This window comes from Aphelocoma coerulescens (assembly GCF_041296385.1).
Source record: "Aphelocoma coerulescens isolate FSJ_1873_10779 chromosome Z unlocalized genomic scaffold, UR_Acoe_1.0 ChrZ, whole genome shotgun sequence".
NCBI lineage: Eukaryota > Metazoa > Chordata > Aves > Passeriformes > Corvidae > Aphelocoma > Aphelocoma coerulescens.
Window position 1 is genome coordinate 60,582,955 of NW_027184085.1, and position 25,659 is coordinate 60,608,613.

General features: G+C 40.3%; 1 protein-coding gene across 2 annotated transcripts in view; it reads right to left on the reverse strand.

The window, feature by feature from the left end:
- Positions 1-1,127: 1,127 nt before the first annotated feature.
- APBA1 (amyloid beta precursor protein binding family A member 1) overlaps positions 1,128-25,659 on the reverse strand; it is an 88,960-nt gene continuing 64,428 nt past the window's right edge. The window contains exons 6-13 of one of the 2 annotated variants that reach the window (XM_069001295.1): positions 21,878-21,910; positions 20,662-20,748; positions 19,909-20,094; positions 15,777-15,956; positions 14,759-14,971; positions 7,294-7,413; positions 6,499-6,639; positions 1,128-5,163 (exon numbers count right to left, since the gene is read on the reverse strand). In XM_069001295.1, the coding sequence (XP_068857396.1) occupies positions 5,092-5,163; positions 6,499-6,639; positions 7,294-7,413; positions 14,759-14,971; positions 15,777-15,956; positions 19,909-20,094; positions 20,662-20,748; positions 21,878-21,910 (1,032 nt within the window). In that variant the 3' untranslated portion in view covers positions 1,128-5,091. The remainder of the gene's footprint in view (positions 5,164-6,498; positions 6,640-7,293; positions 7,414-14,758; positions 14,972-15,776; positions 15,957-19,908; positions 20,095-20,661; positions 20,749-21,877; positions 21,911-25,659) is intronic. The other variant, XM_069001296.1, reaches the window with a different exon arrangement.

Here is a 25,659-nt window from a genome sequence, read left to right on the forward strand (position 1 = left end):
AGACTGTGCAGCATCAAGCAGGGCACAAGAAGTGAGGCAGATCCCATCCATTTTACCCCATTTAGGTAATTTGAACTAATTAAAAATTTTCTTAGAAAACAGCTCTATTCATCACTTCTACCGTCAAACAAAAGGGATGTTCACATGGGACCTTACTGCTGCAGTTCTAGACAAAGGCATGGACACACAGGTACTGCTGGGTGGTATTTGCCATTTTGAGTACCACTGGGGCTGCCTGCAGGCTCCTTTCTTATAATCAACCATCTGAATTTATCCTGTGGCTAAGGGACATCCCTGGAGGTCCAGATGCAGAAGCAGCACAAAGCAGCACAGCAGAGGCCTGCTCCTCCTCAGGTAACAGGCACATGGATCACATGGACTCTTCACATACCATGATTTTAGGTCAGGATTGCTCCATATGCTTCTGTACTGAACATTTATTTAAATTACAGTCCCAGCCCTGTCACTGACACTGCCAGGCCCCACAGGTCACCAGCATCACTTCCTGAGCCTGCAAGGCACTACAGGGTGCTGGAACTCTGCGGGGAGGAGGGGGGTGGGTGGGCAGTTTCTGCTTATCCTCTGTGTGGATCCAAACTATTAAAACCCTGAAGGTGAGGGCAAGAAACATGTCCCCTGTGAATACAGCAAATCTGTGAAATTACCTGTGCTGCTAAAGTAAAGGCTTATGTTTATCCACTGAAATGCAGAAAAGTTTGTAACACAGAAATTGGTATGTACAGCAAACGTTAAGAAGAAACAGGAGGATGGAGGGTGGCACACAGGGAAACACAGAAAACAAGCTCAGCCTGTCTGCTGCACCCTTTTCCAGGGACTTAGTGATTTCTTCAGTCTATCATTTAGGCAAATAAGGTGAAAGACTTCATTCTCTCATGTTGACGGTGTTTGTACTTCATGTTAAGAAGAGCTACTAAATGGCTTCTGAATCAGCTGTGGTGTATATTTAGTATGTCATTTCTGTAGTTTCAAAGTACTCATGACAACCTATGAGGCACAGAAAATCCTATGAAGCCTCACCAGAAGAAACACTCCCTTGATGACTTTTTTTTTGGTTGACTTTGAAAAACAACCATATTCTTCATAATCTCTCATTATACGAATACTTTTAACGTTAGCACAGGCAGTTCCAGGATTAATTCTAAGGACAGATGCATTACAATTCTACTTTTTATTTATTCAAATGGTATTAGGTCTTTAATAATAAATCATGCTGATGACATTTGAAGGAAAACAGTGATTTCAGAAATTACTCTAAGTGTGAAGAATTTTCATCAAAGCCCCATTTATGAAAAAATCCTATTTAAAGTTATTCAGTCAATGAAATAGTACTTCTGTCACAATCATAGTGGCATTTCACACAGTAAAAACTGGGATGCCACTTTGATTAGGAATCAGCTTTGTTTAGGAGCACTAGTGTCATGTATTGTCTGAAAAGAATGCTCTTTTAAAAATGAAGTCAACAGCATTGCTTCACACCTGCAGAAACACAGAATTATTCCAGACTAAGTTGCAAAAAAGAACTTCAGACACCTTCCAATTATATATTCAGCATTGGCAAGTCAGCCTCTAGGTCAGTATGAGCAAATTCGCAGCCTTGTCTGAGGTATTTTTGTTTTGTAGTTTATTGTTGCAAATCTTACAGACATTAGCGCTCTGTTAAATAAAGGAATGTAGCACAGTAAATACATCACAACAAAATAACTGGCCAGAAACCCCCTACCCTGTCCCATCCAAAGCAAAAAGCCCACTCTTCTCCCCCCTGTCTCTCCCCCAGATCAAACCAGCACAGCTTCATTAGAGAGGTCAGAGACCTGTGGCAGAAAACATCAGAGTAATTACATTCAGTAGATGTGCAATATCAACATTCCAGGCTCACATATATTTATATATATATATTTATATTTATATATAGAGATCATTAAATGTTTACAAAGAACAATATTGTTACAAATACAATACTATGCTTTTCCCAACGCTTTACAATAATTTCTATTCATCCTCTTTACAGAACAATAGTACAACTTCATAGTCTAGGTACGGCGCTAAATATGTACAAGAGATCTCAACCATGTTGCTGTCTGGAGAAATACATTTCTTTTAGAAAAGAAGGAAAGCTAGCAAACTTGGAAATCCAAACTGAGACTCAAACAAGATTCAACACAAATGTGAAACTTCTCAAAAATAAAAAAATACAAGGGATGCTTCATCCTTAATGTAAACACTGAAGAGTTAATTAGACTGTATGAAGCAGCAAGGATGAAAGAAAAAGAATTCAGGTCTGTCACTGAAGAAGGAATGTAAACCTTTGAAGGAATGTTCCTTTGCATCTGTTAAAAATCCCCATATCTGATCTATCAAACTGCTGCAACAGTCTAGAGAACAGCCAGCTTTCCCTTTTGAGTTTCATTTTCCTGAAACTCTTTCTATTTACAGAGTAAAATGGGATTGTTTACAAGACTGTTCTCAGAAGTGTGCACACACTATGGACCTCTCAGTTTAGAAATCTTATGCACATACTGTAATTGGAAAAATGAGATGTTAGCTAAACTCTGGTCCTGCAAGCATTCCTTTGCCTAATGTTAAGCACCTGTTTAGGATGAACAGTAACTTCACAGACTCCTGGCTGCAAGATTTCCAAAGAAACAGTCATTTCTTCTCTAAATATATTTGCATTTTCAGATCTTCATCATTTCCCAGTGAAGTGAGTTAAAGACTTCACCACATGGGCTAGACAGAACCATAGAAAGAAGTAAAGTGGAGGGCATACACACAGCAGGAACCAGGATAACTGTGTCTTCAAGAGTTCACTAAGTTTCCTCAGGCAATGTATGGAAAGGCTGCACTGTATATAATCTTCTAAATTGTACATGGTTATATACCATATTTACATTTATTACTATATATATGGAAAGTTCTAGAAAAAAAAGGTTCAAATTACCATAAACCAGGTGTCTACAGTTAAACAATATACTCACAAGCCATTAATTATCATCTTGCATCAGTCAGGCCACAGAGTTAAGTACTAACCTGGAATACTAACACCATTCTCTTGTGCAATCTGCTATTCTGGAGCCTTGGTTTAAGTTATATAACAACAAGAAAAGCAGTAAAATCAAGTCATTGTACATTAATTTCAACACTGAAACATATCCCCTTACTACAACAGTTTATGTGCCACTTCATTGTGTCCCTTAAACATCTCCTTCCCAGAGAAATAGAGTTTATTCTCTAACTCTGATCAGGCTGTGGTTATACACAATTTTAGAAAGCTAAAAAATGGACCTCTGACAAGAGTGCTCAGTGGTTCTCAGCAGTGTTTGCAGCAAGTACACATGCACACACCCACTTCCATGAATCCCCGTAGCAATGTCTAGGATCATCACTGGACTGCAAGCAACGCTTACATTGCACAGCTTACGTCACAACAAGTGAGAAACAAGTGACCATGAACAACACCGCATTTGCAAAGCAGAAGTGGTGTGTGGCTGTGTGTTGTCTGCTCTTGTTTTCATGTACTGAGACTTTCCATCATAGTAAAACACAGCACAAACTGTTTCTTTAAAAGAAATCAACATGCTAGCCTGGACTAAACGCATGTTTCAACTTCATTATAAACACCAGTATACAGTCCTGAAAAAAAGCAACTACAGAGAATGTAGAATTCTCTCACTAGGAAGAAAAGCCACTGCTGCTTTTTTATTTTGAACCCTCTTAAAAAAACCAAAGAACCCAACCCAGCCCCCTTTTCCCCTTTTGTCTCTAGCATGCAACTTAGAGCTAATCAAATACAAGATTTCATACATCCCTACAGCTTATCATCTTCATACAAGTGCATATAGTACACACAAATCTCTTGTAAGTGCCATACATATGGGAAAAAAATCACAAGCTAAATTATATAACAAAATAAATAAGTGTATTCTTGCCTCGTCCTTTCCACAGTTACCTATATCATGAACTAAAGAGGAAGTCAATAAAATTAGACAGGTCTTTGGACAAAAATGTATGTTAAAACTGGCTCAGAGAACAAAATTACTTAGAACAGTCTGCAGATCTCTTATATTCAAACTTCATAAATAGGAAGCACAATTTAAAAAATGTCTATATACACTGGCACACATGGCTATGTGCACCAAAATCAGAATTAAGAGCCTAGAAAAAGTGTAGCTATTCAGCAAATCCCCTCACTATTTGTATTGTGGATTTTTAAAGATCCTCCCCCCCCACTTCTTTAACTTCTAAAATCGGGAAGGGACTATAAAAGACAAAGCAGAAGAAAACCAGGAGATAGAAACCTGGGGCCAGAGAGAGGGAGGCAGCTGTAAAAAATGCCTCCCAAATTTCTTAGTGTAAGTAATGCAAGTATAATATGTTTCAGGAACTCATGGAGTATTTTTTGGGGTTCTACTGTCATGAAGAACTGATGACAGAGGGGAATTAAAAGGTATGAATTTGGACAATTCATTTTACAACAGCAGCATTTACTGAGTATCTAGAAGCAGGTGATTTTTCCTGAGGGCAAAACCAATCCTTTTGGTATTCTACTTTCCCCACAGACACAAACCTTTAGTACTAAGCTTAGTGCCTGTGGGAAAATAGGGCAAGAAAAGCGAAGTCACATGCAGGATATCCAAGAGAACACTTTGTACCCTATACTTCTATCTGTTTGGTAAAGACATCTTTCATTCAGCAACATTTAATTTACTCAGTTTGTAAAATTATAGCCACAAAAATAAAATTATGTAGCATGAAATAGAGCCATCTGTGAATACTGCTATAAACTATGCTGCTGTTGTTTACCTTTTTTACATGTGGAGCTGTATGAAGTTTCACTTGTAAAAAGATGCAGCCAAAATAGTTCCATAGATATATTTTGCCCTTTACTAAAATGCAGGAAAATTGTGGGAAGGGGAGGAAAAAGGGATGGAGGAGAGAGCAACAGTGTATTTGTGTCTGTGAAGTGGGGAGAGAGAAAGAAATGTCTCTGCAGACACAGAAATGCAGCACTAGAGACAAGCACTAATGAGGAAAAACATCTTCCATGCACACTGTGGCAGTGAGGTGTCGGCTTCAGATGTAAACTGGTTGCTCTTGTGCAGTCAACAGTCTGTACATGGCAGCTGGCATAGTCTTCATGTGAATCTAGAGGAAATAAGCCAAGTTAATCATGTTCCTAAACATGCATACCTCATGTGAAGGACACAGATAAGGCCATACAAGGCAAAAAAAAGGTAAAACAGAGTTTTCATACCCTTATTATAGTATTGTAGGTGATGATTTTATGAAATAATATGTTTAGTATTGATGAACCATCTAAAATTGTGAACACTTCATATTCTCCGGGTAGGGTTCTTCTAAAGCATAGAACTATGGGACAAATAATGAAAGAAATAGTGTGCAGGCTTGCTCTCACTTCAGCTTTTTGGATTTAATTAGCAACAGACCAAGAGATGTAGAACCACAGAATTATGGAACAGTTTGAAAGGGAATGAACCTTTGAAGATCATCTAGTCCAAACTGCCTTGTTGCAGCTATTGACATTTTTCACTAGACCAGGTTGTTCAGAGCCCCATCCAACCTGGCCTTGAACACTTCCAGGGATGAGGCATCCACAGGTACTCTGGTCAACCTGTGCCAGTGGCTCACCAACCATATAGTGAAGGATTTCTTCCTATGCCTGATCTAAATCTACCCTCTTTCACTTTGAAACCATTTCCTATTGTTCTGCACTGGAGACCTTGGTAAAAATCTCTCCATTTTTCTTAGAAGCCCCCTTAGACATTCAAAGGCTGCTGTGAGGTCTCCCTGGAGCCTTCTCTTCTCCAGGCTGAACAACCAAAGCTCTCTCAGCCTTTTCTCACAGGAGAGGTGCTCCAGCCCTCTGACCCTCTTCATGGCCTCCATCTCTATCTGCTCAAGCAGGTTCATGCCTTATGTTGAGGACCCTAGAACTGTACACAGCACTCCAGGTGGGGCCTCACAAGAGCAGAATACAAAGGGAAAATCACCTCCCTTGCCCCTGCTAGCCACACTGTTTTTGAAGCAGCCCAGGATACATCTGGCTTTTTGGGCTGCAAGTGCCCATTCCTGGCTCATGTCCAACTTTCCTTCCACCAAGTTCCTCTCTGCAGGGCTGTTCTCAATCCCACTACTGATGCTGGAGATTGCCCAGACTCAGATGCAGGAACTTGCACTTGGTCTTGTTGATCTTCACAAGGGTTACATGGGCCACTTTTCTAGCCTGTTCAGATCCCTCTAATGGCATCCCTTTCCTTAAGCATTGCTGATCTTGATGTCACCTTCAAACTTGCTGAGAGTGCAACTCAATCCCTGTCTACGTCACTGACAAAGACATGACAGAGTACTGGTCCCAGTACGGTCCCTTGAAGGACACTGCTCATTACTGGTTTTCACTGGTTGTTACTGGTAACAGCAATGAACTGTGCTATACTGCCTAGACACATTGCTGGTTCTTACCTCACCAACAGCATTTGAGAGGATGTGAACAATTTTCTCATGCGGTGTTGCTACAACGCTCTGCCCATTGATTTCAATGATCCGATGGCCAACACGCACACCTCCTCGCTCTGCTATGCCTCCTCTCATAAGGCTACAGATCTGGAAGGGAAAGCACAAGTTTATCACAGGCTGGATAAGAAACAGAGACTTTTGATTACCCATTTTTGCCTGCAAGCTATGAGTCAACATTTAAACACAGAGACTTGCAACAAATTCTAAGAGGCTGACTCAAAGCAAAATTTGTTAGTGACAAGTAACTAATGGATATTCTCTTCCAAGAGCAGAACAAACTTTCAGAAAAGGCTGTTTGTTTTTTTTACATTACATGTCTTATAGTTTGGAAATTTATGAGTGTATGAAGAACCTCAATTTAATGATGTTCATTAGGCAGATGCCTTACAACAAAAAGGATCAAGAACAGGCTTTTTCTTTTGAGATCATGCAATGGCTTTGTTAAAGACATGTATGATGCATGCTGAAAGCAGACTCTTCCACCCATTTTTGTTTTTTTAAGCTGAAATAACTTTTTTGTTCCTCTGGATGACTTTAAAGTTGTGAAGTAAGTAGAGCCAAAGACAAAGAGTAACTCTTATTAACCCAGCTTTTGTATCTTAGACTTAACAAATGCAAAATCCTGCTTGCTGTAAGGGAGAAAATAGTAGCTTCCCTCTTCTCACACTGAAACTTAGCCACGAATGGAGAGGAAGTTTCATGTATGTTAAAGCTTGATCAGAAAGTGTGGAAGCTACTTACAATCCCATTCTGCACACTGAAGCCCAACTGGTATCTGAGGTCTGGTCTTCTGATCAAGACTGTGGTTACTGGAGGACATCTAACTATGTTCAGTTTAACCCGGGCCTGGTTTTTCAAACCCTGAAGAAAAAAAAACAAATTGAGAGCTAAACACTTAACGTAAGCCAGAAAAAAACAAGTGTTAAAACACTGACATGGGAACGACACTAAATAAATAGATCTTTGTAAGCATTGTACCAGAATGTGATCACTGAATGCCAGACACAAGTATCAGAATATTCAGTGAAATGAATGATAAAACATCAAATTTTTCTTGCCAAAAAGCTGGCATAGTTGTTTTAGGAAAACTAGATGCCTGTTGGCAGTTTCTTCATTTGATAACAGAAATCATGCATAAAAGGAATATTGAACAGGTCTGTGCAGCTCACCAAAAAAGTCAATGACTTTTAAATAAGTAGCTAAGATCATTACAAACAAGTTGCTTCCCTAATGAAATAGATTAAATTCTGTCAAGCAAACAGCAGGTCCTGCTTGTGTCATCCTTGTATAAGCAGCGCTCATAATTGCCATTATTCATAGAATCACAAGATGGGTCGGGTTGGAAAGAACCACTCTGGGTCATCTGGTCCAACCTCCCTGATCAAGCAGGATCATCCCAGAGCACATTGCACAGGACTGTGTCCAGATGGTTCCTGAATATTTCCCATGAGGGAGACTCTACACCATCTCTGGGCAATCTGTGCCAGTGCATGGTCCCCTACACAAGTTATTCCTTTATGTTCTCATGGAACTTCCTCTGCATCAGTTTCTGCCCTTTGCCTCTTGTCCTATTGCTCAGCACCACCAAGAAGAGCCTAGTCCATCCTCTTGGCACCCTCCCTTCAGGTACCTGCAGACACTGATAAGGCCCCTCTCATCTGTCTCTTCCTGAGGCTTAATGGGCCCAACTCCCAGCCTTCTTTTCTCATAAGGAGATGCTCCAGTCCCTAAATCATCTTTGTAGTGCTCCACAGGACCCAGTTGCTCCAGGAGCTCCATGTCCCACTTGTACTGAGGAGCCCAGAGCTGGACACAGCACTCCAGATATGCCTCACCAGGGCTGAGCAGAGGGGCAGGATCACCTCCCTCGAGCTGCTGGCAACGTTCTTCCTAATGCACCCCAGGATACCATTGGCCTTCTTGGCCACAAGGACACACTGATGGTTCATGAATAGATTGTTGTCCACCAGGATCCCCAGGTCCTTCTCCACAGAGCTGCTTTCCAACAGGTCACCCAGCCTGTGCTGGTGCATGGAGTTGTTCCTCCCCGGGTGCAGGATCCTGCATTTGCCCGTGCTGAATTTCAGAAGGTTCCTCTCTGCCCATCTCTCCGGCCTGTTGAGGTCCCTCTGAAGGGCTGCACAGCACTTGAGTATCGGCCACTCCTCCCAGCTTGGAGAAATCAGTGAACTTGCTGAGGAGGCATCTGCCCCTTCATCGAAGACATTGATGAGTAAGTTAAAAAATACGGGACCAGTATTGAACCTTGGGGGGACACTGCTAGCTACAGGCCTCCAGCCTGATCCTGTGCCACTGATTATGACCTTCTGGGATCTGCCATTCACCAGTTCTCAATCCACCTCACTGCCCACTAACCCAGTCCACACTCCCTAAGTTTGCCTATGAGGATGTTGTGAGAGACAGTGTGGAAAACCTTGCAGAAGTCGAGTTAGACAACATCCACTGCTCTCTCCTCATCCATCCAGGTGGTTGTTCTATGGTAGAAAGCAATGAGTATAGTCATTAGTGAATCCATGCTGACTACTGCTGATCACCTTACTGTCATTCATGTGGATAGAGATTGCCTCCAGAATGAGGTGTCCCATCACCTTTCCAGGGATTGAGGTGAGGCTGACTGGACAGTAGTTCTCTGGTTCTCTTTCCTGCCCTTTTTGAAGACCAGGGTGACATTTGCTTTCTCCAGTCCTCAGGCACATCCCCAGATTGCAATGACCTTTCAAAGATGATGGCCAGGACCTTTACAGTGGTGTCTGCCAGCTCTCTCAGCACTTATAGATGCATCGTATCAGGGCAAATGGACACGTGGATTTTGAGTTTACCTAGGTGTTCTCTAACCCTATCCTCTTGGATAAAGGGAAGATATTCCTTCCAACATTCCTTTACCATGATCTCCCTGATCAGAGATTCCTGAGGACTGGTCTTGACAGGGAACACCAATCCAAAGGCAGTGCTCAGTAACTCTGCCTCATCTGTGTCCTCTGTTACCAGGGTGCCCCCTCCATTTAGTAAAAGGTCCACATTATCCTTTGTTTTCCTTTTCTTATTGATGTATCTGAAGAAGCCCGTCTTGTTTTCCTTGACATACTTGGTCAGATTTAATTCCAAATGAGCCTTGGCCTTCCTTGTCTCATCTCTCCTTACTCTGACAACTTCCGTATATTAATTCCAAGAAGCCTGACCCTGCTTCCCTCTTCTGCATATCTCCTGCTTATGCTTTAGTAATGACAGGAGTTCTTCATTCATCCATGCAGGTCTCTTGACCCCTTTGTCCGACTTCTTGCTCATTGGGATGCATTGTTCTTGAGCCTGGAGGAAGTAATCCTTGAATATCAACATTCCCTGCAGGACCTCTTCCTATGGGATTCTGTCAAGATCGCTAAAGGGGCTAAAATTAGCTCTCCTGAAGCCCATGGTTGCAATCTTACTTGCTCACAGGCTGGCCCCAGTCTTGACACCTCAGCCTTTCCCGTTTGTTAGGATGAGGTCAAGTAGCACACCCATTCCCTGTGGGATCCTCCACCATCTGTGACTGGAAGTTGTCATCAGTGCTTTCCAGGAGCATCATGGATTGCTTGTGCTTTGCTGTGTAGGTTCTCCAGAAGATGTCAGGGTAGTTAAAGTCCCGCACAAGAACCAGGGCCTGTGACTTTGAGGCTGCTTCAAGCTGCCTGTAGAAGGCCTCATCCACCTCTTGAGCAGGCATCCTGTAGCACACACCCACAGGTGTCACCATTACCAGTCTGCCCTTTTATCCTATCCCATAAGCTCATCATTTCATCATCTACCCCAAAACAGAGCTTGATACATTCCAAGTACTCTTCCTCTTTTCTAGATCACACTCACCATAAACTGCTTGCTACCAGAACAAAGCTGAAGGAGAAAAATTTGTTGTTACTGTCAGGGTGGTATATTGCCCAAAGAGGCTGTGGAGTGTCCAGCCTTGGAGTTATGTAAATCCTAGTGGGCACAGCCCTAAGAAGCCTGCTCTACTTTGAACCAATATGTTGATCTAGACTAGCTACAGGCATCACTGCCAGACTCAGAGATTGTGTTCATATGGCTCAGTGAAAACAAAAATGTAATAAACTACAAATAAATGTAATATGACCCCTTGTACAACTTCAGGTATTCAGGGCTCTTGGAGATTGTTAAGAAAGATTTTTGAAATGTCTCATTCACACAAAGTATTAGCCGTAAGTCCATACAAAAATAAAATCCACATAAAGAACAAAACACTTTCTAAAAAATACAACTTCCAGCTCCCTTAATTAAACACCTGCCAATTTCAGTATCTGCTTCTGAATTCCTTTTATATGTACAGTTGAAATCTAGGTCCCACTGCAATCAAGGTGTCAGACACTGACACAATGATTAATTCTGGAAAATAATTCCTACTATAGCTAAGATAATGCACTGAAGTCTCTACATACAGTTTATTGCTGCCGATTCTGTTGAGCTGAGCTCCAGATTCAGCAGTGACTTGCGTATTAAACTGGCATCCTGGCAGGATGAACTACCTGGAAGTGTGTTTTCTTGTCTGTGCCTTAAATTGGACGCAATCAACTTTGGGTGCAAACAGCTGCCCTCACTTCCACACAGTGCTGACCGCAGCTTGGCTCATTCTCCAAAGTGGCTCCAAGAGAATGAATGGGCGTCTGAACACAAGATGACAAAGCTCATGGCTGTGGCAACTGCCTGTACTCCAGCTCTCAGGAGAAAGAAGGTCCACCTCTTCCATGACTACGGACTCCTCTACTCTGGTGAGGAATTAGCAGTGCATCTCACATGCTCAAGGACCATGCACTTTCTGTAGGCAGGTCTCAACAGCAACACACACTTGTAGAGGACAGGGATTTATCAACCTGAACTACGCTGTGGGTACGATGAAAAGTCTAAGGGGCTTTTGCCTCAGTGTTCTACTCCTGAAGGGTAGAAGTCATGCAGAGTACTGGGGATGTCCATTTCTGTGAGGAATTTAGGTGTCTAACTTTAGTCATCTGAATTCACTCAGGGTACATGCCCTGAACAGACTTGGTATCATCATGCTCTTATTTCCCTGATGAATGTGCAAATTAGTAATACGTATTCCTTGGGGAAAAAAAGTAATGTGGTCCCTAACAAAAATTTTTTTAATTTTACAGAAAGTGCATCTATTTCATAAATAGCTAATCTTCAGTAGTATGCACACTGGTAACATAAACTGATCAGAAACAACAACAAAAGAAGTGTATTTTGACCACCTTTGTTTATCTAGTTCCTGAGTGTGCTTCTGATAGTAGCCAGCACCAGACGCTTCTGCAAAAGATGCAAGTAGCATAATCCTATTAGGGAATAGCCACAACATGTGGAAAGCTTCTTCCAAGCTCTGTCAGTTTTTAAAAGGTTTATGGCAAATTAGGAGCAGAGATTACATCCATAATATTGAGTTACCTTGTTTGAAGTGCTTGTGACATATGTTTATCCACACAACATTATCATCTTTTAATAGGAGTCTTTCCAGCATGCTAGGGAAATCTGAAATCTGGGATATTTCTACCACATTTAATGATCTGCACTTAGATCAGTCATATATATATACTTGTTTCCAGAAGTGCTATATGAATAACTGCAGATGTGAGGTTATGAAGATCTGCAAACATACAGATTATCTTCTCTTTGGAAAGACAAAAAGAAAAAAGGCTGGCAGTTCGTGTGGAAACTGTGGTAAATATCAGTGAAGAAGAGAAAGGTCTGCAGAAGCTGGAAACAGCAAAGCTGGTTGGTTCTGTACTGAGAAAGTACTGATGAGCACAACAAAAACTCCATCTGAATAAGAGGAGTATAACTTCTCACAGTTCTAGAAATAAAAATGATGTAGGATAGGAAACAATCACAAAGAGCCTAAATTCGCAGGAAGTTTTGTTTAGATGATGCTGGCACAAAGATATTTAATATGATTTTTTCTTCTTCCTTTCTTTACAGATGTAAGACTGTTCTTGTCATATTTTCAGTATGTCACACAAGCTATCATTTCCACTCACTGAATCTAAAGTGACTGGTTCAGTGACTCATGCATCTATTAATTAACAGAACACAATATTAACATTTTGGGAAGCCTGAATGGGAAGTCTTTACAATAAAAATTTTTGTTCAAATATTAAGAGATAATCCATGAAGAAAAAAAAAAGAATTTACTTTGTACTTTTTTTACTTGGCAAATTTACCTTGTAAATGGAAAATTTACTTTGCAATTTAAAAAAATACAAAATGAAAAAAGAAATTTACATAATACAACTTGTTACCAAAAAGTTCCCTAAATGAATAAGTAAATTTAACAGGTATATTCCTAAAAATCAGAGAAGAATGTCTGTATAATATACCACCAGCATTGCATTATGTGTCTGCATGTGATGATCTGCAGAGCTAGGCAGGACCATTTCAAAAAATAACTAATTTCATACAGCTTTGTCTCAAACACTCTCTAGTGACAAATCCCTCCTGTTCTTTAAACTTTGATGTTCAAATACTTATTCCTTTATGCTCTACAGCTGCCCCAGGCACTGTTCAGTTCCAGATGACCTGCAAACTTTTCCCAGTCACATACTTTTCTGACAACTAGAAGAAAGCTCTTCTAATTAAAATATCCCATTTATCCAAGTGAAGCACCACACTTTCAAATAACTTGGACAAAGATGCCATAGAGGGTATTCTTTAAGCCAAAGTTTAAAGCTTTAAGAACAGGTATAAACAAACAAACAAAAAAAGCATTTGCTCTATTTCATCCAAATACTAAGAGGTATTTGACAGCTAATATGGCCTGTGACAATATTAGGCACCTGTGCCTCCATTTGTGACATAAAATTTCAAGTGTGTATCTGGTAATACCTTCTTTCTGAACAAAATATTCCCTTGTGAAGTTGTGCACAGAGCCCTTGTCTACACAAGTAAATAGCATAGCACTCTGGAATGGCACTGGATGTTGTCAATCCAAACTTCATCAAGACTTTTGATGTTGTCTCTCATGATAACCTCACAGCCAAGCTCAGGAAGTGGATGGTGAGGTGGATTAAGAAGTGGCTGAATGGCAGAGCTCAGAGGGTTGGGAGCAGGGGCACAGGTTTATGTGGATACATGTAGCTAGCAGTGCCCCCACAAGGTTCAATACTGGGCCCAATCTTTCTTAACTTATCATCAGAGATGGAATGCTTCCTGAGCAAGTTTGCTGATGACACAAAGCTGGGAGGAGTGGCCGATACCCAAGCACTGTGCAGCCCTTCAGAGGGACGTTGGCAAGCAGGAGGGATGTGCAGAGAGGAACCTTCTGAAATTGAACAAGGGCAAATGCAGGATCCTGTACCTGGGGAGGAATAACCCCAGGCCTTAGCATAAGATGTCCATGAGCCAGCCACACCCTTGTAGCCAAGAAGGCTGATGATATCCTGGGGTGCATTAGGAAAAGCACTGCCAGCAGGTTCAGGGAGGTGATCCTGCCCCTCTACTCAGCCCTGGTGAGGCACATCTGTAGTGCTGCGTCCTGCTCTGGGCTCCTCAGGACAACAGATACACGGAGCTCCTGGTGGAAGCAGGTCCAGTGAAGGGCTAAGAATATGATTAGGGGATTGGAGCACTTCATTTATGAGGAAAAGGCTGACAGTTGGACTCAATGACCTTAGAGGTCTTTTCCAACCTAAAAAATGCCACAGTTCTGTGGAAGGCTGAGGGAACTGGCCCTGTTCAGTGTCGAGAAGAGACAACTGACAGGGGAAGAGGGGAACTCCTCAATGTATACAGGTATCTGCGGGGAGGATGTCAAGAGGATACAGTCAGGCTCTTCTTTGTGGTGCAGAGCAATAGGATGAAAGGCAAAAGGCCAATGCTGGAACGCAGGAAGTTCCGCCTAAACATGAGGAAGAATTTCTTTCCTGTGAGGGTGACTGAGCATAGGAGCAGATTTTCAGAGAGGCTTGAGTATCTTCTCTGGAGATATTCAAAAGACATCAATACACAATCCTGAGTAATGCTCTCTCTGTCGTCCTGTGTGGAGTCAGAAAATTGGTGTAGCATAACTCACATTGATTTTTAAGATCATGAAATGGAAAGTGCTATGCAAAGATTTGGTAAGAGTTTACTTAAGAGTTTTTTACTTTCTGCTCTTCAATTATGTCACCCTTTAAAAATGTGTAGCTTCCAGAAACATTTTCCCTACCTTTATAATGCTCTGACATGTTGAGAGCGGCAAACCAACCAAGCTGGTCCCATTGATTGACATGATCTGGTCCCCAATATTCAGCTTCCCAGACTTCTCTGCCGGTCCTCCATGCATCATGTTGGCTATGATAACCGTAGGCAAAATGGATCCCCAGCCAGACTCCACAATCACCACACCTAGGATTTCTCCCTTTTGCTTTTCAATGTAAACCTGTGTAATAAGAAAAACTGTTTAAAAAAATAGTTTCTTTCACACCTATGGAACTGACTAATATCACCCCCCTCCAAACATTCACAAAACCAACAAACATACCCCTCTTTATTTGCAACCTGCCTTCCTAATTCAAAGGCAAAAAAAAAAATAGGGTACATGTTTTACTACCTTTCATTTGTAGTCAAACATTAAATGATCAACACTACACAATATAGACTTGGTACAAAACACCCCTCAGATGTCATTTCTGTATATAAGCAGAAGAAGTTGCAGTGAAGGAAAGCCTGTTGCCATGGGCTTTGGTGGACAAAGCTAAATAGGAAGAGATTGCAAGAGTTTATGACTGTGGGCTGGAAAACCATTACCTGTGTGTTCCATTTGCACACTGGTTCATTTTTATTAAGCAAGCTGCAAAGCCTTCTGGCACACAGAATTATTTAAAACCTAGAATCAGTCACTTTCCTAAATACCCATGCCTCTACAAATTTTACATTGTTTACTGCAATTTTTTTTTATTGTATTAATCTGTTAATCTGCTTTAAGATCACTTTCAAACATCTCTGAAAATCGTTTGGTAAAAAGAACACAAACAGATGGTAAATCACTTGGCGGCTGTTAAATTTGGGGTTCACTGTTTGCCTTTGAAACAGAACTGATGACAGGGTGTCCTATTAGAAAGGATATTCTAGACTAACTAAAATGATTTATAGGAAGTATTAATGTTTTTTTGATTTCCGCCAACACACGCCTGCAACTGATAAAGAGCAGCTTAATACTGTTGTGGAAAAAAAATGAGACATACATCTTTGCAATTTTCAGATTTGGAGAAGTGAATCAGGTCATCGTTGTACATGTCCTGGGTATTAAGCAAGTCGCTATATTCCTTCTGGCTAAGGTCTTCTGGGTTGATTCCATTTGCCCTCAGAAATTCTTGGTAGGCCACACTAAATGCTTGACCTATGGACTGTGCAATCAGCTGCGCCTATAGCAGTTCCCAGAGAAGGGAAAAGAAAAGAAAAAAGTGAAACATTCTGATGATCATGCCCACTGACACTTTCTGTTACAGTAACACTGTAAAATGGATCATCAATGGAACCTACAAGTTACCGCAATCCAGTGTAAAAAAATATTTGTGCCTTACAAATTAATTCAAAAGACCCATAAAATGTCAACACATTCACCTCTGCCATGAATCTATGCCGGTAAGCAATTATATATTACAAATATGAGAGAGAAAGCCATCCTTTCACAGGTAAGAACTGCTAATGTAAGTGTGAAGGTATAGCCACTACAGTGACTGTGGCTTGCACCTACAATTCTTCCCACACATGCAGCTCCCAAATGGTTCTCCCTTCTATGGAGATGCCATTCTCTGACAAGCCAGCAGTGAAAATGAAAGGGTAAAAAGCGTATTTCCGACTTTTCTTACCATCCTTTAGAACCATCACACTGATAGTGACTACTCTTATCACAGTCTCAGACAAAAAAGGAAAAGGGCAGCAACTAGTGACCAGCACAAACCCTTGTAGTAACTGGAAATGGTCATTTGCATCTCCTTTTTCACCCTGCCACCCCCTTCAGCCTCTCTCCCCTACACTTATTTCCCTCCTTTCAACTTGCATGATCTTGCCAGTTCTCTGCCTCTTTCCTACTCATTCTTTGTAGGCACCCTCTTGGACCTGCAGTTTTCCATAGTCCTCTCTGCACCCAAAGCCACCAAATTCACCACTCACTACACTGCAGTGTGCCCACCATGAGCTGTTTTACTTCTGCAGCTGTGGGAGAGAAACTGGGCAGCAGGCAGACGTGGGGAAAGCTGTGTGCCAAGCAAGGCCATAGGGATGCCTGCCTTTGAGATGGCAATCATGGTCAGGCAGGTAATGGGCAGGAGAGGAAAACAGAGCATGGTGCAGAGTACTGCTGTGTATAGGTGGAGCAATTCGTGCAGTGAGCACTATGTAGTGCACAGGAGTTGGCCATGATGTGCACCGAAACACAGTGCTGGCTGTGGCAAAGGCAGGGAAGAGACAGGGAGAGCTCCACAGCTGACAAGGGAGACCTGGCAGAGTGCTGGTAATGAATGAATGCTGCTCAGGTGTAATTTTAGGCAGTCTGATGGCCATATTTAAAGTCCAGTTTGGTCCCTAATAAAGGAAAGATTCCTAACCCTGAAATAAAAATTTTACTGTATCTTAACAGCTCAAAACAGCATTAAACCTGCTGATGAGAACAGCACGATTACTGGTGCTGAAAAGACTGATATGTAGACTGGCAATATGTAACCAAAGCTCAGATCAATACAATTTTGACAGCAAGAACAAGACAGCAATAAAATGGGAAAGCTGCACCTCCGTAACTCAGTAACCTAAGTGAAGAATGCAGACTTCACATTCATACACATGTATCTTCACGCCAGGAAGAGATTAGCTCCCATTCAGACACCCAGCATTTGGACACATCACTAAGGTTCAACAAGATACTGCTCTAAATACAGTTGAAAATCTAGTGCTGTCCTCCTTGGACAAAGACTCATCCAAGCAGAGACATATTCTGGCCAACACCCACTCACAGGCTTACAGCTTCTCTCTCACTTACTGTGTAGATTTTGTTAAGTACCCAGCTGTCCCAGAAAAAGAAAAGACAAGTTTTATAACATAAACAGGCTGCATTTCTTCACTGGAGGTACAAAATCTTTGAAGCTACCATTTCCTTGCTGCTAACAAGGTGCTACAATGCTTCCATTCTGACCGTTAGTCATTTGGGTATTTGAGATAAATTTTGCAAGTTATCTGTGAGCTATACACCCATGACCAAGGAGAGTTGATACAATCTGCCGTTTCTCAGCATATTTTCCCCATCAATGAGCAATGCTTTAATTGGATCTACAGGATTGGATTTTAGATCTATTGGATCTACATTGGATTTTACAGCCCAACTGGATCTACAGGCATAGAGAGGTTCACATATGACACAATATCGGCTGATGCAAACAAAACTTAGATTGGAAAGCTCAGATTTTAGCTAGCCAAAGTATTAACAGCAGCCTAGTGTCTTGGGGTGACTTTACGATGTGTATCCCCTATCGCTGCTCTATGCCCAGAAATTAACTTTGTGCCTTTCTGTGCCTTTAAACTGAGCCTGAGAGGGGAGAGAGAAAAAACCGAGCGAACTTTTCAAAGCAGTTGTTCAAGGACACAGACACACACTCCTCTGCGTTCTGCAGCAGCAAGAGTGGAGGAAGCGCCCTGCTTGCTTTTCCACCAGCTTTCGGCTGCTTTTCTCTGGAGGGAGACAGAGAGTCTTTGTTGTCCTGGGACTTTGGTTTGTTTTTCCCTTCTTCTCTTCTGGACTGTTTCAACATCAGAACACATCAGGAGAATTTCCCACCAAAGCCCCGGAGGTGGGCCCACGACCCAGCTCCAAGGAGGAGGAGAGAGACTACATATACAGAAGGACTCTGAATTTTCCCAGGTTTCTCTCCACAGTGAGAGGTTTTATTATTTAGCATTATTATCCTTTTCCTGTGTGTTTGTTAAATAAATAGTTTTTATTTCTTTCACTTTCCTCCAAGGAAAATTTCTTTTTTTGCCTGAACCTGGTGGGGAAGGGCTGGTTATAACCTGCCTTCTATCAGAGGATATTCTCCTCCACATTTGTCCAAACTGGAACACCTAGGAAATAGATCCAGGAAGTATGGATCATGCAAGGGGGTGAGAACTCCCCATGGTGAAGGAAAATAAGCCCCAGACTCTGGACCTGACAGTTTGATATTTGTTTTTTCAACTGACCAGTAAAAGAGCAAGCAGTGTCCAAACTTGTGACTAGAAATACAGGAATGGCAGCCTCAAAGCAGGCAGCATGTCAAATCATATTAAGCAAAAAATACATTGGCTACTCTATTTCACACCAGATTCTTAAAAAGTCTTTGCAAAACAGGTTTACATGTTATTTTGTGGAAATAATCCACAACTTTTTACACTCTGTCAGTTTTGGTACAGGAGTACTTCTATCAGTGCTTGTCCTTACTTTTTAACTTCAACAGTGGGGTCATGTATTCACCTGCAATCAGATAATGTATTCAGACATTGGTTAAGAACAGATTACATAAAATAAAATCATTACATAAAATCAGCCCCTATTCAAGATAACCTTCTCATTTTGAAGTCCTTGCTGTAGGTTGGAAGACGTGATTATTTTATAAGAAACTGGTATTTTCACTTACTTCTCTTGAGTATTTTAGTTCCCAGATTATTAGGGCTAACTTGACTATGATCCTGAAAACTATGTATCTAGCCACTTCAATCTGATATGTTTGATTTTACTTTCCAGTTATTGAAAGTTACCTTTAAAAAGTGCATCAAATCAGCAAGTTATGCACATTGATTGTGAAGAGAGGATATCAAGTTCTGTGTAAGGTAACTTAGTAACCTGCACCATATATTAAAATTCATGTAATTTGTGTCTCTATTCAGCATATATTGCGACTGCTGAAATTATCAACTTTCTTTGCCGGCTTTTTGATATGATGACAGCAACTACACCCCCAACACAAACTTCCTGAAAAACAAAAATCAGCTTTCTGGTATGTATCAGTGATTGATCCTCTCCCCTACAAAAAAAACCACCTCTGATAAAACTTTCCCTCTCTTATGCAGAATTTGAGCTGGTATTTGTAACCTGCAGGAACCGGACCCTCCTATCACTGTTACTGGAAGGCACTCAAGAAGCTTGAAAATGGTACGCTTTTCTATAAAGACCAACTTCCTGTGACATGTCAGGTCCAAATACATAAACGGCAGGCAAGTTCCTCTGCTTAGATGAAATACTGGTTGCAGTTAAAAAGCAAACAGGACCACTCACAATGGACTTTGGGCCTATCAAAATGTGCTTATTTTTCCACTCCTAGAAAATTACAAGACAATGTAATTGCTTACATCCTCAGACTCAAAGACATGACAAATCATTTTGTACTGCCTCTTCCCGTCTTGAGAGGGGTGAGATGCTTCCACATTATCCTGGGAGTTGGAGCGTGGCATTCGCCTACGAGCCATCAAAACAACTATATTTCCTATATCAGCAATGTAAGAAATGGTCCGCAGGGGATGATCCATCATGGTTTCCTGGGGAATAAGAAAACCAACATAAGCAGCTGCTTCAACTAAGTTCTTATTGCACATCTAGTATTACCAGAACACACAAATAGCTGTAAGAGCTTTCTCAAGTGAAGTCTGTAATACTTGTTATGCATGAAAGGAGATACCAATAGAAGTCAAGAGCTTCACTTTCCCAAAATAAGACAAAGTTTTACAGGGTTTTTTTTTCCTGTGGAAAAGCACATAAAGACCTCAGCTGCAGAACCTGCAAATGCTGGGCATGTATGTGTAGAGGACTATGAACAAATCATCGCAGCTAAACATTTTGGGCTACTTTGGGCACAATCAATACTTGATGCATCGTGACTCGTAAGACATGAGCTGACCGCAAATATCTTACTCACAAATTCTAATTATTTCTACAGCCAGACATACCAGAGTAATTGCCTGTATGACATGGTTCTTGACCATGGATTTCTGACTAGAGGGAAATAGAAGAGCCAGCATATTTTGGAAACAAATTTTAACATGTAGGTGAAAGTCTATTCCAGTAGTCTACCCCGACAATGCTGACAAAGGTGTCTGAGTCTATACCTGTGTGTCTGCATTCAGTACTTTTATTCTCTGTGTAGAAATGAAGAGGTCCACTTCAGTCATGGGTTGAGATTCACCTTCTGGAGCCTGCAAATAAATGGATTAGAGTCAAACTAACACATTAGGTAACATACTTACTAATAATGATGTTAGTTTACGAACAGGGGTGCACTAAGACACAGTCACCAGAACAGCAATGCAGGCTAGAGTATTAGACTGCAGAAGCAAAAGATAAACACAGAGATGTGGAAACTATATCATATATGTGAAAGTGAATTGGGTATTGTTAGAAAAAAAAGTTAACCTCATAAAAGCTTGCCTGATATGTTTCCTGATTCAGTAAAATTATACCTGACTGCAACAGGAACTATATCAAGATTTCTTGAAAAGCAATATGATTCTACCATTTTCTGCATACTATGAATCCCACTTCAAAGAAGGTTTTTGTACAAGCCATAGAAAGGCCTAACAGCATCTCTTGACTGAGGAATTTCTATACGGGCTAGCAGTGGCTGCCAAGACAAATAGGAAAACCTGTACCACAGGAGGTACTGTTTGAGCTGTTCATAATGCAGTTCTGGTGAGAAGACCTTCACAGTAAGACAACATACTTTTCAAGCAGTAACCCACTTTAGAAGTTGGATTTTGTTAATAGAAAGCAAACATTTGTAATATTTTAAAAATTACATTTGTTAAAAGATAATTGAAAGCTCCACAAACAAAACTTATTACAAAGATGAGTCAATCTCAGTATATTACTGTATGTAGAGACATAAACTTTTTTTTTTTGCATCCAGCAATTTGACACCTCCGTGAGTCAAACAAAGCACTCTTACAGAAAGATTAAAAATAAAAAGTAAAAAAAACCCCAACCCCAAAACACACTTCATTTTAATCCATCATTTTACAAAGTTAAAACCTTTGCCACGTCAGTCTTGATTCTTTAATACACATTTTGGGTACTCCCTGTAACCATTTGATAAATCCAATCTTTATGCTATTTCTAACATGAAATGGCTAATGATAAGCAACAAAAAATGGCCAATCAGGCAACTGATTTCTGAGATATGTCAACTTGTATGGTGGCTCAGAAATAAATCTGAAAAAACCTTGCTGGATGCAGAAAATAAAACCAGAAAATAAAAAGAAAGGAAAAAACCCTCCCAGAAAACAAAAGAACAAGCATAACATCAAGCTGATGGAGTTTGTACTGCACCTTCTTCCTGCTTTTGGCTAATTTCTGGGCCATCTGCTTAGCATGGAACAAACAAGAGACAGGAGAACAGTTAGAGAAGAACTTACAGAGACTCCAAGTCAAGCAGGAATCTACACACTAATGTCAGGGCTCACAGACTACCAGCTGGTCTAAATTAATCCCTGCTTGTATTAATTTCCTCCTTTTCTTCCTAGTTTAAAAAATTATAAAATGTCATGTTTAGCACAGTTAATTTCAGAAATGAAAAGAAACAGCACCAAAAAGAGTAAGGAAGAACACAAAAGGATTTTTTTTTCACTTAAGATGTTACTTGCAACCAAGTTATTTTGTATTCATTTGTTTTTGAGGGGTTGGGGGCGGGGGGACATTTAAGAAAGGGAACAGAGCTTCCCCTCACTTACAGCAGTGTACACCATGAGGTTACTTCTTTTGAAGGCACACCAGTGTAAAAGGTGAGAGAAAAATTTTAAGCCTTATTCCAGCTTTTTCAGATCTCACACTTCAATAGACTTCAAAAAAATAACCTCCCTAACACTCTGCTACTTTTTCCTGGAAAAACAGAATGACAGAAGGTAACTGCCACCTTCATTTACTCCTCCTTCTGAGCAAATAAATCCATACCAATGTTCACAGTGTCGCTGGTCAACAAATTTTCCTGTGATGTCTACACAAAGATATGTCCACACTATCACATTTTTTCAAGGAAGCAGTGGAGCATGTATTTCAGCTCCAGAAACATCTTAAAAGACATTTCTACTAACAACCCAAACAAATATAATTTTTACAGTCTTGCAACCATGAAGTCAACCCAATGGTGAACTGAACTTACAGACCTGCTCACTGAAGGAATGCAATACTCACCAGGCTGGCAGCTATCCCTTTACTTCTAACAATAAAAACCTCTTTGCTAATTAAATTTATTGTGTGCTTGTGGTGGGAAGGAGGCTTATTGTTAAAAACTCTATACAGATTCACCACTACCTAATTCTACTGAGAGCAAATAGGAGGCCTGAATCACAAGACACATCAAACATTTTATATTGATGCTTACAACTTAGATCTGTCAGGTTTTGCCTAAACAAATCAGAAAGCTGCTACTTAAAGTTTAGGCTATGCCGCTTATTTACAAATAGAAACATTCTTAAACTAGCTTTTAGACATCCTTTTCAAACTAAGAAGTATTTTATAGCCTGATAAGTTATTTTGCAATAGGTGATTGCAAACTATTGCAAAAGCAATTAAAACTGCCTTACATGGCAGGCTCTTCCTTACATTACTCTCAATTTAATACTCAGAAATAATAGACTTATCCTGAATAACAGCTGCCTGTCATACAGTGGGCAAGGAGGAGACACTCCTGAGAAAGAGCATTTAAATTGCTTTCCAAAAATCAAGCTTTTCTTTCTCACCTTCCCCAAACTTTAGAGTGATGGACCTCCCAGAAGAAAAGCACAGGCCAAAACGAAGAAAAACGGGGGGAAAAATCCTTGAGCTATGGCTTTACAATGTAGAATCAACAATTTATCAAAATACACTATGATTCAATTTACTGAAAATTCTGTTCTTCAAATGGAAGCACATTGAAGAACTACTTTCAAATATTTCATAAAATTAAGGCAATGATATGGAACAAGCACTTTTAATAAGTGACTTAACACTGCACAGAAATGTCACAAAAGAAGTTTTGGTCCAAGAATAACAAAAAAACTAGGATAATTCTGTGCAAGAATATTTTATTAGACAAATCCTCTTTATCACCACATTATTTTGCTAACTCAAATCAGATTCTCTCTGTACTCCTAGAAGAAAAAAACAAATGGAAAATACATTATCTACATAATTATTATTTTTTTTAATATACAGAATTCAGGATTTTAATTTAAGGTAAATAAAATGTAATTATTTATATAGATGCAATTTCCAAAATTACAAAACATTAAAACCCAACAAACTTCTGCTTTTGCTACAGAGATGTTGTAAGTTTATTCAATCCATTTAGTCTCTACAAAAAATGTTCTGCAACTCAGTGAGCATTGAGAGGACAGCGAGTGTGCGAAAATGTGTGAAATACTAAACTAAGTATCCACATAAGGGTTCTACCTTAAATCACACTCAGAAATTAAACTAGGTGTTACCTAGAAATGTTCAAATCTGCCACACAGCAAGCTAGAAGTGTCTCCTAGTGAAATATTCCTCACTACATTTGATGGACACCTTCAAAGCAGTGTATCTGTTTTAACTTAGTTGGACTTCACAGAGATGAAGACCAAGCAAGAAAACACCCAACTCTTGTACTTTTAACCGAAAAGACAATTCTTTAAAGAAGCATGGAGAATTGTTTTCAAAGTCTGTTCATACTCCAAATGAACGAATATGTGTCTGAAGGCTCTGCTAAAAGGAAGCACTATAGGGATTATTAAATTCAAAAGGTATACACTTATGTGAAGTTATGTGTACATAGCAGGGCTTAAACAAAGCTCTTCACTCCTTTTTAATACTCATCTTCAAGTCTGTGTATTTTAAAACCTCATTCTTAATTCATAAGCTTTGTTTTCTTTAACCATGGAGAAATGCAACAAGTATGGCACTCTGTAAACAAACATGAGTAGGGCACAACCTTTGTAGTCACTGTGCAAGCCATAATGTACACATCTGGGATAAAGAGTATCTAATGCAGTGATGAATCTGGCAGAAGGAAATCCACCTGTCATAATGAATTTCTCTCTGAAAACATATAGCTTTAACAACAACCAGCAACAAAACCAGCCAAAACCAATCCTAACAAGCCAAAGACCCCAAGGTGTCTGAGCTTCACTTAGAAGCTGAAAGCAGTACCTGTCCAAGAAGTGTTCAAAGGTATTGTGTACAATACAATACAGGCCAATGATTTTCTGACACTGAGTTTCAGAAAATTAAATACACCAGCTAGGGTTTTACCAGGTCAACAGTGCAATCACTTGGGCCTCAAGCCTGAGACAAATATATTATAAGCAAGGATATGCATGCCTGATGATTTATACAGACGCATCAATTATGGGGCTTATGGGTGAAATGCATTAAATGGATTTCTTCTGTTTTGAGGCACACAAGTGCTGAGGCATAACAGAATCCTCAGAAAGAATGGTATTTTGTTAATGAATTTCTACAAAATACATTTAGTATCAAAGAAAGATTCTTACATCTCACAGGCCCAGTTTGAATCAATTCTGTTTCATTTTTCTCTACTATATCCCTTCAATCTTTTTCTAATGTGTATTTCTACACAAGCTTTACCTTCTAAGTTCAAACTTCCTATGCAACCTCAGGTTCAAGTTCCACTTCTGATACCTATTTCCTATGATAGCTGATGTTAAACTTTTCTTTCACCCTTCAGTGATGTGTCCCTCCTAGATCCAGCCCCACCAAAGCCCTTGTTTCTGTCCCTTCTCTTCCTTACCTGTAGTTTCCCATCCATTCAAATCAGACAAGTTTTCTAACACACAGCGAAGCATCAGGAAGGAACACAAAGTCACTACTAAACAGAAGGACACAGCCTTATTTGCCCAGAGCAGGAAAAAGCCAGACTCTATATGAAAAACTCTTCACTGCGGGTTTGGGAAGAGCCCAGCAAGACCTGCCATGGTTAAAAAAGCTGCTGCGTATTTTTAAAGAATGTCACTGAATCCAGAGTCTCCAATGAACAAAGATACCATTCTTTTGCAAAAGGCTCAGTAGTTTAAGTTAGTGAAGACTTCTACAAAGATGATGGAGGATAATCTCTAACAGCAAGGCTACTTTCCTGC